Source organism: Piliocolobus tephrosceles, chromosome 6 (assembly GCF_002776525.5).
Source record: "Piliocolobus tephrosceles isolate RC106 chromosome 6, ASM277652v3, whole genome shotgun sequence".
In the NCBI taxonomy this organism is placed as follows: Eukaryota; Metazoa; Chordata; class Mammalia; order Primates; family Cercopithecidae; genus Piliocolobus; species Piliocolobus tephrosceles.
In genome coordinates this window covers 39,314,903-39,334,397 of record NC_045439.1, presented here as the reverse complement: position 1 = coordinate 39,334,397, position 19,495 = coordinate 39,314,903, and the positions used below count along the sequence as shown (strand labels likewise).

General features: G+C 39.4%; 1 protein-coding gene across 1 annotated transcript in view; it reads left to right on the top strand.

The window, feature by feature from the left end:
- The window catches only part of FAM71D (family with sequence similarity 71 member D), a 30,287-nt gene extending 13,909 nt beyond the window's left edge, over window positions 1–16,378 (top strand). Inside the window, exons 5-6 of the mRNA XM_023182218.1 lie at window positions 11,171–11,197; window positions 16,297–16,378. Of these exons, the coding sequence (XP_023037986.1) occupies window positions 11,171–11,197; window positions 16,297–16,378 (109 nt within the window). The remainder of the gene's footprint in view (window positions 1–11,170; window positions 11,198–16,296) is intronic.
- The last annotated feature ends 3,117 nt before the right edge of the window (window positions 16,379–19,495 follow it).

Here is a 19,495-nt window from a genome sequence, read left to right as displayed (position 1 = left end):
AAAAAAAAAAAGATACAAAAATAGATCCAAACTGATATGAATTCAAAAGAAGCATGGAAAGAGGCCGGGTGCAGTGGCTCACACCTGTAATCCCAGCATTTGGGAGGGTGAGGTGGGTAGATAACGAGGTCAGGAGTTCAAGACCAGCCTAGCCAAGATGGTGAAACCCTGTCTCTACTAAAAACTACAAAAATTAGCCAGGTGTGGTGGCGGGCACCTGTAATCCCAGTTACTCAGCCCAGAAGGCAGAGGTTGCAGTGAACCAAGATCATGCTACTGCATTCCAGCCTGGGTGACAGTGAAACCCTGTCTCAAAAAAAGAAAAGCATGGAGAAAGCAAAATTCTAGGAAAATGTTGGTCAAAGATATATGATGTACCATAAAAAAATTTCAGATCGGAAAAGAGTAAATTATTTTAAAACTATAATGAGCCAGAAGAAAATGGAATGGTATCATTGCCTCATTTACAGATGAAAGATCATTTATTGTCCACCGATGCAATAAAAGTAATTCAATGGCAGAGTTTGCATCATTCACTCAAAAATATTTATGAGGACTTCCTATGCACTAGGCACTGGGGATACAGCAGCAGAAATGATCAAGTCCCTATCTCATAAAGTGTTTTATTCTAGTGGGGGACACAGATAATAAACCAATACAATATGTTATGCCAGCTAGAATGTGCTGTGATGAAAATAAAAAGAGAGAGAGAGAATAGAGAGTGAGAGTGATTAGAAGAGGGTGGAGAGATATTTTATATAGGTGGTCAAGGCCATCTGAGCAGAGACCTGAGCAAGTGTGAACCTCTGGGGAATAGAGTTCCAAGTTGATTGACTGCGTAACAATTACAAATCTCTGCCAAATAAATCATTTTAAAAAATACATTCATAAATGTATGACAACAGAGTTGCGGGGAAAGCATAATAGACTGGGTGTGGTGGCTCATGCCTCTAGTCCCAGCACTTTGGGAGGCCAAGGCGGGTGGATCACGATGTCAGGAGTTTGAGACCAGCCTGGCCAACATGGTGAAACTCTGTCTCTACTAAAAATACAAAAATTAGCTGGGTGTGGTGGCTGGTGCCTGTAATCCCAGCTACTCGGGAGGCTGAGGCAGGAGAATTGCTTGAACCCAGGAGGGTAAGGTTGCAGTGAGCCGAGATCGCGCCATTGCACTCTAGCCTGGGTAACAAAGCAAGACTCCATCTCGGGAAAAAAAAAAAAAAATGAAAAAAGCATAATAGATTACCTTTATATATAAGTAGTTGGTGGGAATTTGTAAGGGATTCAATTAACAAACGATTTAAGAACATAAATAGAAAATTTACTCCAGAAGACAATTACTTGAGAAGGAATCAACCTCACGAATAATTAAAGAAATACTAGTTAAGCAATTACCAGTTAGCTTTTCATTAGGTGTCAACAACACTCTCGGTGTCACTATAAATGATTGTCAATTCAATTCACACCCCAAATGTTTGTACTCCTTTACTTATGGTAACATGGCAAAGAAATAATTCAAAGGGGAAAATAACTTATCTGAACATAGCATTTCATATTGAAAACCTGTAAGTAATCCAAATGCTCACTAGTGAGAAAATGGCTAACCAGGAAATAGTATGTCAATTTCGTGAAACAACAGAGCCCCATTAGAAAAAGCCATAGGCAGAATTTCAATGAAAAGAGCTATGGCTGGCATGGTGGCTCCTGCCTATAATCCCAGCACTTTGGGAGGCTGTGTCAGGAGGATTGCTTGAGCCCAGGAGTTCAAAACCCACCTGGGCAACATAGGGAGACCCTGTCTCTATTTAAAAAAAAAAAAGAAGAAGAAGAAGAAAGAAAAAAGAAAAGAGCTACATTAGTAATAAGGGATTACAAGCTGGAAAAGCAAAATTCCAAAAAATGTAAATACAATGGTATTTTATTTCTGCAGCCTGGGAAGAAACCACAGTTTGGGCATAGTTGATGATAGAAGGAATAAATATTTGTTGTAGCTACTGATAGATGTTTCTATTAAACTTTCATTATATAATTGATTACACATATAATTTTAAAAGTAAATTGAATCTAGGATGCATTCATTGAGAGACAGTTTAACACAGCCAGTAGAGAGAACTTTGCCACAGGTCATGGTGGCTCAGACCTGTAATCCCAGCACTTAGGGAGGCCGAGGGAGGCAGATAGCTTAAATCCAGGAGTTCGAGACCAGCGTAGGCCACATGGTGAAACCCTGTCTCTACAAAAATTAGTTGGGTGTTGCAGCATGTGTCTGTAGTCCCAGGTACTCAGAGGCTGAGGTGGATCGCCTGAACCTGGGAGGTGGAGGTTGCAGTGTGCTGAGATCGCACCACTGCACTCCAGCATGGGTGACAGAGTGACACCCTGCCTCAAAAACCAAACAAACAAACAAAAACAGAGAATAAGCTTTGCAGTCAGACCTCTGGGTTCAAATCCTGGCTTCTCTATCTCATTAGCTCTATGATCTTGGGCAAGTTACTTAACTTCTTCAGGTCTGTTTCCTCATTTGTAAAATGGGAATAATATCTACTATGTAGAATTGCTGTAAGGATTAAATAGCTGATATTAAAACCCTCACAATACCAGGCACATGGTAACTGTTCAAAATACATGTAGGTGTAGATATAGATAAAATATAGGGTGGGAAGAAGGAAGGAAAGAGGGAGGAGGATAGGTTTAAGCAAACTGAACAAAAAACCTAATGTAGATTTGACTCACATTAAATACAGTATAAACATGGTTCTGTACCACACAAGATGTCTAAAGTAATCTTTCCACTATACTACCCAATAAACTGAACCTAGAGAAGAAATGGGGAAAAGAGCACAAAACTGATTAAATATTTTTAGTGTAGTAAAAAAATGGAGGTGATAGGAGAATGTTAATAGGTGACAATGACTATATTCAAATGTATGAGGAAGTTCACAAAAAGCTACATTTAAAAAGTAGATTTAAAGTAAAAATTATTTTAACACAGAGGAAAATTTTATTATTAGGTAATATAGCAACCAATTAAAAAATAACCTGGGCACACACGCCTGTAATCCCATCTGAGGAAGCTACAATGGGAGTACCATCCTGGGCAACTTAACAAAACCCTGTCACTAAAACAAAAGTGGGAGGGTCACTTGAGCCCAGGAGTTTGAAGCTGTGGTGAGAATGATCAAGCCATTGCACTCCAGCCCAGGTGATGGAGCAAGACACTGACTCTTAAATAAATAAAAAATAAAAATACTTATTTATTATATGTTGATAAACAACAGAACCAGTTTCTGTAGGTTCTGTACATTGTGAAGTCTGTCCTTGCAAAATTTCTTAAAAACGAACATTAAATCTTTTGTCCTGGATAGACTTTAAGCATTCTCCTGCCAGGAGTCTAGACCTTTCATGTTTCTTATAATGTAATCTTAACCACTGTGAAGATCTGCTAAAATGAATAATAGAATGCATGCTAAAGCCAAATATAAGTGTGCTCTAGGGAGTTTCTTAGAAGAGTATAATGAAATGAAAACAGTAAACACACTAGGTACTTTGTAAGGTTCTAAGAAGCATAGTGATGAAAGTACACAGAGGGCTTGGGACACATTAGTTGCTCAACAAATGATCATTTTTGTCACTGGTGATCATTATTGTCACTAATAATTCATTTTTAACAGTGTAGATTTAAAAAAAAAAATGTATCTTCTTTAAAATGGCTCCTCTCACAAAAAATGTATCATAGGGCCAGGCACAGTGGCTCACATCTGTAATCCCAGCACTTTGAGAGACTGAAGTGGGCAGATCGCTCAAGTCAAGGAGTTCGAGACCAGCCTGGGCAACATGGCAAAACCCTATCTCTATAAAAAAATACAAAAGTTTAGAAGAGAATGGCGGCACGCGCCTGTAGTCCCAGCTACTAGGGAAGCTGAAGTGGAAGGATCACCTAACCCTGGGGAGGTTGAGGCTGCAGTGAGCCATGAAAGAGCCACTGCACTCCAGCCTGGGTGACAGAGCAAGACCCTGTTGCAAAACAAAAAAATATATATATATATATATTTTCACACACACATATATATAAATAAATATGTACACAAAAATATCTTATTCAACTGAGGATTAACTACTCAAAGCTGGTTTTTCTAAAATGTCTTCTTTCCTAACAAAGTATAGGCCAAGGGAAACAAAGGAATATGGGTGATCGTTAGGAGAGCCACAAACCTTGAAATCAGAGTAGTTTGCTTTAGCTGCTTGAGCACTGCATTTTTCACAATCCCAGAGCCTCTAGATACAAGTACCAAGACATTCAAAGTATTGGCTCTTGACTGCTCAAGGAAAGCATCATTAACTATCTAAAGTTTCTTTACTGGTTGTTCTCAAAATGAGGACGCCGGACCAGCAGCATCACCTGGGAGCTGGTTAAAGAAGTAAATGCTTAGGCCTCACCCCTTCTTACTGAATCATAAGCTTGGGGATGGGGCATAGAATTCTGTGTTTTAATAGACTTCCAAGTGATTCTAATGCACACTCAGGTTTGAGAACCATTTCCTTAGGAGAAACCAGTCCTATCTATCAAGCAAGGATTCCCTCTCTCACAATGGCTTCTCCCGAAGCCCTGCAGTCAAACTAAGGATTCTGCTTTTATAGCTGTGGAAAGAACTATAGGCTCACCAGGAATCTTCCAGGGAGCTTTCTTCCAGGACCAGGAGCTCAAAAAGATAAAAAATATGGTTCAATGCAGGAATTGCTGTTATCACCCACAGACATTTTCCTACTTTTACTGAGGGCACAGAAGTCACTGAAATAAATTTCTCCCCAGAACACTGATCTTTTTTTTTTTTTATGATAACCACTAAGCTATTTCACCATAAGTAAACGATGACAGAAGGGTAACTTGTAAGTCTGACGTGTTAGAAGAGAAAGTACAAGGATTAAAAAAACAACAGCAACAGGAGAGAGTGAGAGTAAAGTAGGAAGAGAAAAACAGAAACCATTAGTCAGAAATAGGAAAGGGATACAGGAATATAAGATGCAGAAGGATAGATGCAGGTGCTGCTCAGTGGAAAACATACCTTTCACTACAATACATGAGTATGACTTTATTAGAAAAGCATAAGATTTATTTTTAAAAATGAGATTAAATGAATCCATCCAACTTAGCAATTTGTTCTAAACAATCATTGATCAGGTCTGGTCACTCTGATGTCTTCCTTATGTTTTGTTTCATTCTTATGTCTCAAATCCAGTGCCCCCAACCCTTGTCTAACACTTCAAAAACATACCACAAATCAAAATCTCACAAAGTTAACTGAATCATTTCAGCTACTTCTTTCCTTGCCCAAAACAAATGCCCTAAACCATTAGATTCGCTTTTAATGCCTTTTTAAAAAAATTATGAAAAATAATAAACTTTATTTTTTGCGTGCAGTTTTAGATTTACAAAATAACTGAGCAAATAGTGCATAGAGTTCCACACACACATCCCACTGCACCCTCCTACCAATCCCCCATGGTATCTTCTATTAACGTCTTACATGTGGTACATTTGTTACGGTCAATGAACACATATTAATACATTGTTATTAACTATAGTCCATAGTTTACATTACATTAATGTTTACTCCTTGTGTTGGACAGTTCTATGGGTTTCATTTTGTTGAGGATTTTGTCATCTATATTCATCTGGGATACTAAGCTGTGGTCTTCTTTTTTTGTCATGTCCTTGTCTGGTTTTGGTATCAGGGCAATGCTGGCCTCATAGAATGAGTTAATCATGTTTTGTTAATATTTTGGGTTTTTGTTTTTCAGTCTCCATTTCATTTATTTCTCCTCTGACTTTTATTAGTTCTTTCCATCTACTGATTTTGAGTTTGGATTATTCATGCTTTTCTAGTTCCTCAAGGTGCATCATTAGGTTATTTATTTGACATCTTCCTAGTTTTTTGATGTGGTATTTATTACTATAAACTTGACTCTTAATACTGCTTTTGCTGTGCCCCTGTAAGTTTTGGTGTATTGTATTTCTATTTCCATTTGTGTCAGTAAATTTTTAGATGCATATTTCATTTCTTCCTTTCATTTAGGAGCATGTTGTTTAATTTTTATGTATTGTATACTTTTGAATGTTCCTATTGTTATTGATTTCTAGTTTTATTCCATTGTGATCAGACAAAATACTTGATTTCAATTTTTTAAAATTTTTGGATAAACTTTTTGAGATTTGTTTTGTGTCCTAACATACAGTCAGTCAATCCTGGAGAACATTCCATATGCTGATGACAAGAATGTGTACTGTGCAGCTGTTGGATGAAATGTTCTATAAATGTCTGTTAAGTCATTTGGTCTGTGATCTAGTTTAAATTCCATGTTTCTTTGATGATTTTCTGTCTAGATGATTTGTCCTAGGCTAAGAGCAGGTGTTGAAGTCCCCAGCTGTTATTGTATTAGAATCTATATTTGCCTTTAGATCTAATGTTGCTTTATAAATCTGGGTCCTCCAGTGTACATGTATATTTACAATTGTTATATCCTCATGTTAAATTGATCCCCTTTATAACTATAGAATGACTTTCTTCATCTTTTTTTTTACAGTTTCTGACTTAAAGTCTGTTTTATCTGATATAAATATGGCTAATCTTGCCTGACTTTGGTTTCCATTTGCATTGAGTATCTTGTTTCATTTCTTCACCTTCAGTCTATATGTATCTTTACAGGTGAAGTAAGTTTCATGTAGGCAGCATATAGTTGGGTCATTTAAAAGAAAAATTCATTCAGCCAGTCTATATCTTTTAAGTAGGGAATTTAATCTATTTACATTTAAGGTTATTAGTGATAGGTGAAGACTTACTCCTGTCAATTTGTTACATGTTTTCTGGTTGTTTTGTATATCATTTGCTCCTTATTTCTTTTCTTATTGTTTATTTTTGCAGTTTAGTGATTTTCTGTAGTGATAAGATTTTATTGCTTTCTCTTTCTCCTTTGTGTATCAGCTCTACCAGGGAGTTTTATAGTTTTGCATGTTTGCATGATGGTGGCTATCATCTTTTCATTTCTATATATAAGTCCCTTGAGCATTTTTTGTACGGCCAATCTAGTGATGAATTTCCTTAGTTTTCGTTTATCTGGAAAATATTTTGATCTTAAGAATTTTCTTAAGATTATTATTCTAAATTCTTTTTCTGACATTTTATATATTTTCTTATTATTGATGTTTGTTACTGGAGAATTATTGTTTTCCTTTGGAAGTGTCATGTATCCTGTGGTCCTATGTTGAGTTCTATGCATCTAATGGAAAAAATGCCTCTTCCAATTTTATGGAGTAGTGTCACAGGGAAAGACTTATTTGTATGAATGGGTCTTGGGATGTCAGTTGAGTGGGTTGCGTTGGCTTTGGTTCTAAGCGGATGCAATAGTGTACTATCCATGTAGTTTCTTCAGCATTTGCAAGTTTCTCAGTGGCCTGGGCTTAGAGAGTTTGTGGCATCAGTGGTGCAGTTTTGCCAGGGGTGGGCTCACCAGGCTCTTTCTCAGGTCAGGGACAGACAGGCACATACACACAGTGGGTTGGCCAACCTGGGGTCTGGCTTGCTGGGTTTGGGGCCATGGGCTGTTAATGTGGCCAGGAGCATGATCACACAGTTGTTGTCTATGAGTAGCAGCCTATGGAGATGTTTCTTAGGCCTGGTGTTTCTCAGAGTTATGCACCAGGGATGTGGGTGCACAGCTGCTTGGGTGCGGGTGATCTGGGGGCATGTTTACGGGGGGTGGCCCACAGAGCCGTTTCTCAAACCTGGAACACTAGTGCAAGTCTGCTTGGCTGACTCAGGGACATGTCTACTGGGGACAGCCTGTGGGCTGTTTCTGAGGCCTGATATGCGGATATAGGGCTGCTTGGCAGCCTGGGGCATGTCCACCTGGGTGGCTTATGGGGCTGTTTCTCTGGTCCAGGATAGGGGTTCTTGCCTGTTTGGCTGGCCTGAAGGCATGCCTGTCAGAAGCAACCTGCAGGACTGTGTCTGGGGCCCTGATTTTGGGTGCAGGGTCATTGGGCAGGCCAGGAACATATCTGTAGGGGATGGAGGCACTGTGGAATTATTTCTTCATGTCCTAAGCACAGGCACACAGCCGTTCTGCTTGCCCAGGGGTATATCAGCTGCTTAGAGGTTCAGGGGTCTCTCTCATTTGAGGGTATGTATGCAGCAGTTTGGCTGGCTCAAGGGTGGGTTTTCCATGGATAAGACTGTCATACTCTCCCTCTGGCTAGAAGTGCAGCAGTGAGGGTTGGTTTCCCTGCTATGTGAGACCAAAGCCACAGCAGATCCTGGCCCAGGTTCTGCACAGATGGTGTTGTGGTGTTCAGCCGCCACTGTGGGCTTGGTGGAATGGAGTTGGAGCCTTAGGGCTGGAGAGATGCAGTGGCTAGTGGCCCCACAGAGCAGGTTACTCTCCAGAGGTGGCTCTGATCTCAAGCAGCAGCTTGGCTCATAGGTGGTGACTGGGGAGTAGGAAGTGCATACCTTGTGCTCTTAACCTGGGGCAATGTAGCTGTGTGAATTCCTAGCAACTCCCAAAATCAGGCTCAGGGCTTGTGAGGACTGTGGGATTCTCCTGTTGTAAGGACTGTAGGTGTTTTTGGTAGCAATGGGGCTGGTGGGGCTCTTCTGCTTACCTTTTCCCTGCAATGGGAAGTCTCCCCTGACTCTGGGCATATCTAGGCCACATGGGTGATATAGGTGCCTCCACATTGTCCTCCTGGACTTTCCATCACCACAGACATGTCTCTGTTCCCCAGCTGCCCTCCAGTGACCTTCCTTTGACACTCCAGTCACATCTTAGCAGTTTATTCATTGCTCTGGTCCTTTCTTGTGGGGGAAGGATGAATGCCAGGGGTCTCTAGTCAGCAATCTTGCTGACATCACTCTCTGAGAATTTTTCTATACTACCCCTTAATTGCTTTTTAAAATATTAAAAATTATAAGAATAACTTTGTTAGGATGAAAAAGGCTCAGCAGGTACTGTTTCATTAGTCTCACTGTTATGATCACTATTAGAAATGATGAAAAAATGAATCCCTAAATAGCAAAAATCATGGAATTTTAAAGATATAAAAGATCTTGAGAATTAACAAATCTCAAATTAGTCAAGGTCTCACCCCTCCCTTCTCAGCTCCCTATGCCATTTATCAGCTGACTCTACTGGAAAGAAATAAATAGATGAAGAAAAACAAAACAAAACAAATTTTGGTAACAAGTAGTCCTCTTAAGCCCAATTTAATAAAGCATGGATTTCTTTTTATTGCCTATTTGCATCAGGAACATAATTACTAGCTAGAGTCTAATTTGAGAATGTTAATTATGAATGAAAGATGTAATATTCTAAGAACAGAATGGAATTCACTACTGCTGTATTGCAGAGACGGTAGGATTTAATCATGCTAGTGAGGTTGAAAAATAAGTTATATATATTATTTTTCTTTTCCAAAACCATGGATTTCAGTGACACTTTATAACTGTGTAATTTGGAACACTGATAAAAAATTAAGCTGGGTGCAACAGCTCATGCCTATAATCCCAATACTTTGAGAGGCCCAGGCGGGAGGATCGCTTGGGCTCAGGAGCTCAAGATCACCCTGGGCAATATGGCAAGACCCTGTCCCTACACAAAAGAAAAAATTTTCTGGGCATGGTAGTGAACACCTGAGGTCCCAGTTACTCAGGAGGCTGAGGCAAGGGGATTGCTTGAGCTGGGCGGTCAAGGCTGCAAAGAGCCATGGTAGAGCCACTGTACTCTAGCCTGGGTACCAGAGGGAGACTTTGTCTCAGGGAAAAAAAAAAAAAAAGTAAACAATGATCTTGTTGAATATTCTGCCCTCATATTTACTAGTCTTTAAAATTTAAATTGAGCATCTTAAATCTAGATGAGTGAAAAATGTTGGAGACTTAAACTTATCTATACTGTCACTATAGGTCCTTTAGAAATGAAGAATTTACTTTATAAAGTATTTATATTTTTCTCACATCTTGACAGTAGTCCTACCATGGCTCTTTCCTTTGTTTTAAAGAGGATAGTGGCAGGCTTTATTTTAATTTGCATCTATTCTTCAAAGTACATTTACTTGATATTTCTCAGTCTCTTGAAAATTTTTGTCATTAAGCTTAACCTTCATTTAAGTCACTAGATCTATTTGATAAAGATGATATGAATATTTATTTGCGAACTGTATAGAAAATTACTATTTTAACATTTACTTTCTGAAAGATCCATTGTAGAGCTTGAACTGGGTGTATTTGCCAGACTCCTTAAAATGGATCACAATTACGTCTTTGCATGTTTATTTTATAGGATAATAGCTAAGATAATTTTTCTTCCTAAACTATTTGTTTTATTCAATACTTCCAAAATATTTATTGAAAATGTGTCAAGAAATAAGAATTTGATGAAAATTATGTGACTTAAGTTTATGTTTTAGTATGCCAATGAGGTTAAGGAAATAAGTATTTTAATTATTATCAATTTTAAAAATTAGGAGCACAGAAAATAAGTTTGTTTATCCAAATACATTTCTTAAAGTGAAATCTTCTAAAAAACTGCTAGCCTCCTCTTTTATCCAACAAACCATAAGAAATGTTATTAAATGTAAATAAGGTACATTATTTGCCTGCAAGATTCCCAAGCGTGGCCACCCCCAGTAAGGCCACAGACTTGGTGGTAAAGAAGTTACCATTAGTTGGTGATTTCTCCTAACCATCCATTTCAGAATTTATCCCCAGGTCTCTTTGAAACCCTATATTCCCAACATAATTGACCTTATTTACGTGGCTCAGCAGCAGCAGTTAACTTCTCTCAGCCTGTTAAGGGAAGGACAAGGAGGCGGCACTGTTGGGGATGCCAGCAGCCTATGGAGTGACTAGAATAGACATAATAAGAAGAGATTACATATTATTATGTACAATAAACTTTTATGGCTTTTACAGATTGAAGAGCCCACATGTTGCAGAAATTTAGGTAATTTTAGTCTCATATGTTCTATAATCAGCAATGGCCTAGGCTTGCTAACCATGTTTCATTACCATCCACAAAGCATTTACACAATGACTGGTTATTTTATATCTAGTAAGTCTTGTCTAAATATTTGTGGTTATGCTGGCAAATTTTTGAAATGTGCTATTTATTTTTACAGGAGCTTGAGAACTGAATCAAACACTTCAGGTATGGAACAAATTCCACTACATGTTTTATTGTGATCCCTGGTATCCAGTAGTCATTTCTGGTTCCTCGAAGAGTAGGGTGGTTAAGAGCAAAGGAATTCAGCTAGACTTTTTGATGCCTTTCCTTTCTTCACTATGCTCCATTCTGAGAATCCTACACTGAAGAAACTCTTTCTCAAAGCTGATCCTCAGGCTATCTTCCAAGTGGAAAACATTATGGTACTTTACTACTTCACTTTTCTTTTTCTGCACTGGTTTAGTTTCCCAGTTCCCTGGATCTAAATCATCAGGCATAAACCACGCCAAGCCTAGTTCTGCAGACAGAATGCAAACTACAGCAATCATAGGACCTGTCATCCTTGCTGATATGTAACGGGAACGGTCCACAACTAAATTTTTGGTAAATGTAAAATTATCCAGCTCCTCTTTTTTCCTCCTACGTCTTTAGCCTTTCCCAGGTGATACTATTTAATGTTTTTGTTTGTTTGTTGTTTTTTTGTGAGGCGTAGTCTTGCTCTGTCACCCAGGCTGGAGTGCAGTGGTGTGATCTTTGCTCACTGCAACCACTCTGCCTTTCGGGTTCAAGTGATTCTCCTGCCTCAGCCTCCTGAGTAGCTGGGATTACAGACATTTGCCACCACGCCTGACTAAATTTTGTATTTTTCACCATGTTGGCCAGGCTGGTCTCAAACTCCTGATGTCCAGTGATCTGCCCGCCTGGGCCTCCCAAAGTGCTGGGATTATATGAGTGAGCCACCACTCTGGGCCTATTTAATGTTTGGGTCTTATTTGGCGGTGGGGAGTGATGTTTTTTCTTTATATATTGCCATGTTCTAAGAATCTTTAGCCTGTAATGAACTTTTAATGTGGAGGTTGTCTTATAGGCACCTTTTATAGTTTGTCTTATAGGCAAATCTCTCTCTTTGCTGAGTGCTAAAACAGCTCTAAGTTACTTTCAAACCTGGGAGACAGACCAAGCCTCGGCTTCAGTCATGCACATAAAAGAATACTATGGAAGGAACATTTAACTTGGCATAAGTGAAGAGAAAAAAAAAATACTACTTCAAAAAGCAAGAATACTTGAAGGCAGTTTTAGTCACACATACAAGAGTCAGTCCCACAAAAAAAGCAAATTATTATAGGATAGAATTTTACACAAATGGGACTTGTCTTTGGACTTTCCCACTGGGCTTTTTTTTTTTTTTTTTTTTTTTTCTGAGATAGAGTCTTGCTCTTTCACCTAGGCCAGAGTACAGTGGCACAACCTTGGCTCACTACAACCTTCTCCTCCTGGGTTCAAGTGATTCTCCTGCCCTAGGCTCCCAAGTAGCTGGGATTACAAGTGCCCACCACCACGCCTGGCTAATTTTTGCATTTTTAGTAGAGATGGGGTTTCACCATGTTGGCCAGGTTGGTCTCGAACTCCTGACCTCAGGTGATCCACTCGCCTCGGCCTCCCAAAGTGCTGGGATTATAGGCGTGAGCCACTGTGCCCTGCCCACATTGGGCTTTAGTGTCTAAAAGTACCAGATGAACTTCACTGTAATGTGGTTGGGCCTATATTCCAATCTATACTATTGAACCTGAGAATATTATAGGGAAATGCTAAAATAACTTATAAGAAAAGCACAAAATCTCCTTTGCAGTACAGAATTTTAATCTATTAATTTCTACCCTAAACTGTATTTCATAAAGAAATCAAACTAAATTTGTAGAAATTTCAGAGAGATCTAGTATAGGCAAATATTTTCCTCTTAGTTTCTAAAAGCAAGGGTAAATCTACTAGCAGCCTTACTATTATTAAAAATATTACATGCAGTTAGTACACTCTATGTACATTCTAAGACAGTCATGTATTTAGCCATGGAAGTTTCAAATTAATGTAAAGCATTGACATTGTTGTCTTCATTCTCTATGTGACTAATTATTTTACCTGTTTTCTAGCACAGACTCAGTTTTGTCCAATTGAACAATTTGATTCCTACCTATCATATATGAAGCACTGTGTAGGCTGTGGGAGGGATTTAAAAAGAATTGGACATAGCTGGGCACAGTGGTGTGTGCCTATAGTCTCAGCTACTTAGGATGCTGAGGCAGAAGGATGGCTTGAGCCTGGGAATTTGAGGCTGCAGTGAGCCGTGATTGCACCACTGCACTCCAGTCTAAGCAACACAGTGAGATGCTGTCTCAAACAAAACAAAACAAAACAAAACATAGTAAAATAACAGAATATGTTACCTGGCCTTAGGACATGTGCACAAATAATATAAACCAGAATGTATGTTAATTAAGTATACGTTAAGAGAAGAGTCCAGAACTTATTTTTGGCTCAGGAAAGGAAATAATGAGACTCTATGAAAAAGGCAGGGCCGGGCGCAGTGGCTCACGCCTGTAATCCCAGCACTTTGGGAGGCCGAGGCAGGCGGATCACGAGGTCAGGAGATCGAGGCCATCCTGGCTAACACTGTGAAACCCCGTCTCTACTAAAAAATACAAAACAAAATTAGCCGGGTGTGGTGGCAGGCACCTGTAGTCCCAGCTACTCGGGAGGCTGAGGCAGCAGAATGCCGTGAACCCGGGAGGCGAAGCTTGTAGTAAGCAGAGATGGCGCCACTGCACTCCAGCCTGGGTGACAGAGCGAGACTCCGTCTCAAAAAGAAAAAAAAAAAAAAGGCAGTCTTTGAGTTAGGAAAGGGGAAAATAAGGATATCCTGAATATAGGGAACGGGGTGAGCAAAATCAAACAAATGGGAAAGTGTTGGGCATTTCCAATTTAGGATTAGTGAGACATGTGGCTGGAAAGCAAGGCAGGAGCCAAATTACGGAAATAACGGATCATGCTAAGAAGTTAGGTAGCTAAAAAGGAGCCACTGAAAGACAGAGAAATGACAACATTAGTGTTATGTTTTAGGATAATCACTCTGACTGCAGTCTCTAAGAGAAGCTGGAGGAGGCTAGAGGTAGGGAGACCAGTTAGGGAGCTACTCTAACAGTCAGATGAAGTGTGCCAAAGTCTGAACCCGGTGAGGAGCAGTCACAGTGGAAACAAGGACATGAATCCATAGTCAACAAGAGTTATTGACTGACTGCCTGTGGGGACCAGAGGAAAAAAAACTGGGTATGTCAGTTTGGGAGACAACATGATGACTAGGTGATAGTAACCTTATGAAACAAGCTGGGAGAAGGAATTGGAAACATTTTGAGGGGAAAAATTAAGACATCAACTCTGAAACACTGAAGTTAGAATCAAATGCCCTAGGTTTTGTTTCTAACTACACTTCCTGTTTTGCATGGTCATTAATCTCTCTGGGCCTCAATTTCCTCAACTATGAAAAGTGTGTGCAAGTGGCTGGGATGAGGGGAGGAGGAGGGCATGATTAGTTGTCTTAAGACCCTTTTGGCAGTTAAGATTCTATGAGCTGCCATGTTTGTAGTTCTGGGGCTCATCTTTGACAATCTAGCAGGCAGCTTGCAATGGGGATTTGGAAATCAGGAGCTAAGCAAAGATCCAGCAAATGAGCAGCAAAATTCCACTCTGGGCTTGTTAAATCACAAGGGTGGTACAACATACAAAAGGGGCATGCAGTTTTCCACAAACTATTAATTATTTTCTCTGTTTTTTCTTATGTATTTCTTATTTCTTTCCACCTTTTTCTCCCATGTTTTCCCACTTTTTTCTTACTTAGGCTTGAATAGTTTTTCAGTTTTTCCCCTGATTAGCATTTCTTTCCCCATTTTCACTCTCCTCTAAATCACCTGTTCCCCTTCCATACACTTTTACTCTCAACACCCTGTACCCCAAGAAAAGCAGACTAGCTGAATCTTAATCCCTCATTTTATTAAATGTAATTGGAGTGCAAATTAAAAATGAGTCTGTAATTCTAATTTATATTATAGGTGGAAATCAGAATAATAACTGCTCTGCATAGTAGTAAAACAAATTTCTGGCACTATTAAGCTCATCTGATTCACATTCACCCAGCTCCTGGGCAGTGCTAGTTAGGGACCATGATCTCAAATTCATCTCTCAAACCTCTCAGCAGTTTGCGAAAATTACATTTTTTTCTCCTTTCTGCATAACGTTTTGGGATAAAGTGGCACTTCAAATGCACTGTTTGTATGACAAGCTTAAGAATGAAATAGGGTCCACATTAAATTTGTCTCTCTGGATCTGGGTTAATTTCTCTTTCTTTCTCTTTCTCGCTCTCTCTCTTTCTTCTTCTTCTTTTTTTTTTTTTTTTTTTTTTTTTGAGACAGAGTCTTACTCTGTTGCCCAGGCTGGAGTACAGCGGCACCATCTCAACTCACTGCAACCTCTGCCTCCCAGGTTCAAGCAATTCTCCTGCCTCAGTCTCCTGAGTAGCTGGGACTACAGGTGCGTGCCACCATGCCCAGCTAATTTTTTTTTTTTTTTTTTTTTTGTGTGTATTTTTAGTAGAGATGGGGTTTCACTGTGTTAGCCAGGATGGTCTCAATCTCCTGACCTCATGATCCACCCGCCTCAGCCTCCCAAATTGCTGGGATTATAGGCATGAGCCACTGCGCCCGGCCCCATTTCTCTACTTTCTGAACTTTAAGTTTTTGCCTTTCTAGGATTAATTTTCCTTTACTTTTTAAATTTTTTTTATAGTGAGCCCAAATTATAGGCTTATCTCTGGTTCTTTGATATTTTTTCAAAGAGACAAAGGATAGAGATTCAAGAAAAGAACAGAAGGGAGAATCACATTAAATATTGGGAGTTTCCTTCCCGCCCTTACCTATCTTTCTTTTCCATGTTCCTCTTAAATATTACAAACCAAATTCCTTGGAATCCTAAGCAGCCAGGTTTATTCTTTGTTTATAAAAACCCAGGCTTAATAAAAAAAAGGAGGGAGCCCTCTAAAAGGGAACCCTGCTTGTGAAATTCAACAATAAGCTCCATTGCAAAGATTTTTGATGAGGTAGTAGTTAGGACATAATCTGAATTTAATATTCAAAATAAGTTCTTTCTCCTTCTGTGCCTTTTTTTTTTTTTTCCTGCTTTTGACTTTTTTTCTTTCTCACTTCCTCTTTATTGATCTCTTCTCTCCTTTCCCTACTCTTTTTCTTTTTTCCCTCTGGTTCTCTCCCCTCATATCAAATCTCCTTCTAATTTCCTCAAACTTGTGCCTCATCTGTCTCCCCTTTTCTCAAGGGAATGAATATGAGGAAAGAAAAGTAAAACAGAAAAAGATAAAGTTGGTGGAAAAACATGTAAGACAACCGAAAGGTAACTTTTTAATTATAAGTCTCTATAGGAATACATGATAGCTATGACACTGTCACACAAAAAAGTTGCTAATAACTGGGGTCTTTTAACATTAAATCTTATTCTACTGTAGTAACAATATAAGTGGAATGAAATGTTAGGGGTTTGTTGTGGTTTCTGCTCTATAATCCATCATGGGTCAAAAGATAACATCAGCACAGGGAAGAGGAGAGGGGGCTTCAGGTGAGGCACTGGAAGAGAATTATGTGTTGTGCTACCATAGTGATTCCTCTCATTTCTGTACTTCTTTGCAACCTTATCATGCTATTTCCCAACCTGCTTTTTAGATCAGCCAATACAATTAAGACCTCTTTTTTTCCATAGCAAAAGGATACGGATATTCATAGAGTGCCTGCAGGGCTGTCATGTACAGTTGTGTAGCTTGTACACACCATCCACGTTGTAGTTTATGTGCAATTCATAATCTGCACAGCTGTATGCAGTGGCCCTGGCCTACTGTATTCTAAGTTTCTTTGAAACACCAGCTCTGCAGTGTGTTGCTGAAGAATGAAACTTCTCTCAGCCATAATAACAATGCCCGGTAGCACAGAAAGAGTTGAAGCAAATGCCATTTTAGGGCCATTGTGTCTTCTATTGCCTCCTTCATAAAGCTAATGCTGTGTGTGTGTGTGTGTGTGTGTGTGTGTGTACCAAGGCTGAGTTCACAGAATTGAAGGGGGGAGGTTGGTGGACCACAGTGTCCTGGGCAGTAACCCCTTCCCCATCCTGGCAGGGCCTTAGTGATGGAATCAAGGTGCGTACTCTTCTGTCCATCCTTCTGTCACTCTGCCACCAAAAAGCCAGCTTAGCACTTGAGCATTTTGTTTATTTACTTGTTTATTTTTTCTGTTTTTTTTTTTTTTTTTTTTTTTTTTTGAGACAGAATCTTGCTCTGTCGCCCAGGCTGGAATGCAGTGGTGCAATCTCGACTCACTACAACCTTTGCCTCCTGGGTTCAAGTGATTCTCATGCCTTAGCCTCCCGAGTAGCTGGGACTCCAAGCATATACCACCAGGCCTGGCTAACTTTTGTATTTTTAGTAGAGACAGGGTTTCACCATGTTGGCCAGGCTGGTCTCAAACTCCTGACCTCAAGTGATCTGCCCGCCTTGGCCTCCCAAAGTGCTGGGATTAAAGGCGTAAGCTACCGTACCTGGCGGAGCATTTTGTTTGTTAACAGGGCCCCACCAAGATACACACTGTAGGTGAAAGGTAATGGACCAGAGGAGAACAATGTGGCTGAAAAACAACAAATGTCCACACTCAATAATCCCCTGGCCTCTACATACATTTCCTGATCTGTACCTGTTCTTTGGTGACTTCTTTCCCCCTTAAGAATGCTCCTGCCAGGCACAGTGGCTCACACCTGTAATCCCAGCACTTTGGGAGGCCGAGGTGAGTGGATCACAAGGTCAAGAGATCGAGACCATCCTGGCCAACATGGTGAAACCCCATCTCTACTAAAAATGCAAAAATTAGCCGGGCATGGTGGTGCGTGCCTAAAATCTCAGCTACTTGGGAGACTGAGGCAGGAGAATCGCTTGAATCCGGGAGGTGGAGATTGCAGTGAGCTGGGATTATGACACTGCACTCCAGCCTGGCAACAGAGTGAGACTCCATCTCAAACAAACAAACAAACAAACGAACCAACAAACAAACAAAACCCCTTAATTTGCTGTATGGTGTGGAGACAGTGATGGGTGGCATACAGGGTGACACGTGCTGGCTCCTACATCCACCTAGACAGAGTCCAAAGTCCTGCCATCTTTCAATATAGTATGGAATTTAAACAGATAAATTTCTTTCAAGATAACTCAATATTTTACAATGATTTCAATCCCTTGATGGATATATTCAGCAACAAAATTTCAAAAATTAGGGTCTCATTAAGACAGAGCTGCAAATGCAAAGAATGACAAAAAATATATATATACCATACTTAAATTTTGACTTATTAAATTGAAAAGGTTGCTCCCAAATATTTATATTTTGAATAGCTGATATATGGGAAAAAGTAGATTTTTTTTTAATGGTAGAAAAAGTTAGTTACTAATACAGACTTCATATTGTTACAAATAATATGAAAGATTTCATCTTATTACCACTGAAGTAATGTGAAAGTTATTTGGACTCTTATTTACTATAGCATATTATGATGTTTGTAGGTCTTATGACCAAATCTTAGGACTCAGTACAGCACAGATTAAGAACTTGCAAATAATTCAATAGCGGGTATAGAATTTTAATTTTATTTTTGGTTGTTTTAATTTTTGCTAGAAATTTAAAAGAGTAAAAGCCCATAATCTTAATCTTAACATCCTGAATGGATAGGTTTTTCCTTGGGTAGAAACAGCTTTTAAAAACAACAATTTTAAGAAATTAAGTTTCTTGGCCGAGTGCGGTGGCTCACGCCTGTAATCCCACCACGCTGGAAGGCCAAGGCAGGTGGATCACCTGAGGTTAGGAGTTTGAGACCAGCCTGACCAACATGGTGAAACCTTATCTCTACTAAAAAGGCAAAAATCAGCTGGGCATGGTGGCAGGCGCCTGTAATCCCAGCTACTTGGGAGGATGAGGCACGAAAATTATTTGAACCCGGGAGGCAGGGGTTTCAGTGAGCCGAGATTGTGCCACTGCACTCTAGCCTGGGTGACAGTGAAACTTTGTCTCAAAAAAAAAAAAAAAGAAATTAAGTTTAATAATGTTTTAATGGCTAGATTTAAAAAAATGAGATCTTATTCATCCAAAGGATCTTTATTTTTTATATCAAGAAAAGTTGTACTATAAATATACTTTTATATGTTTCAATCATTTATTTTACCTGTATTTAGTTTCTCTTGTCTTATACTTAACAGTAATAACATTAAAAATATTCTGTATTTCAGACTTTTGAATTAAATGGACTTCTCCACCTTTTCTAAAAATCAGATACAAACTACTAAACTAAAAAGCAAACACAGCTCAGGAAAAGACAATCAGCGCAAGAGGAAAACCAAGCAGTGTCTTCTATG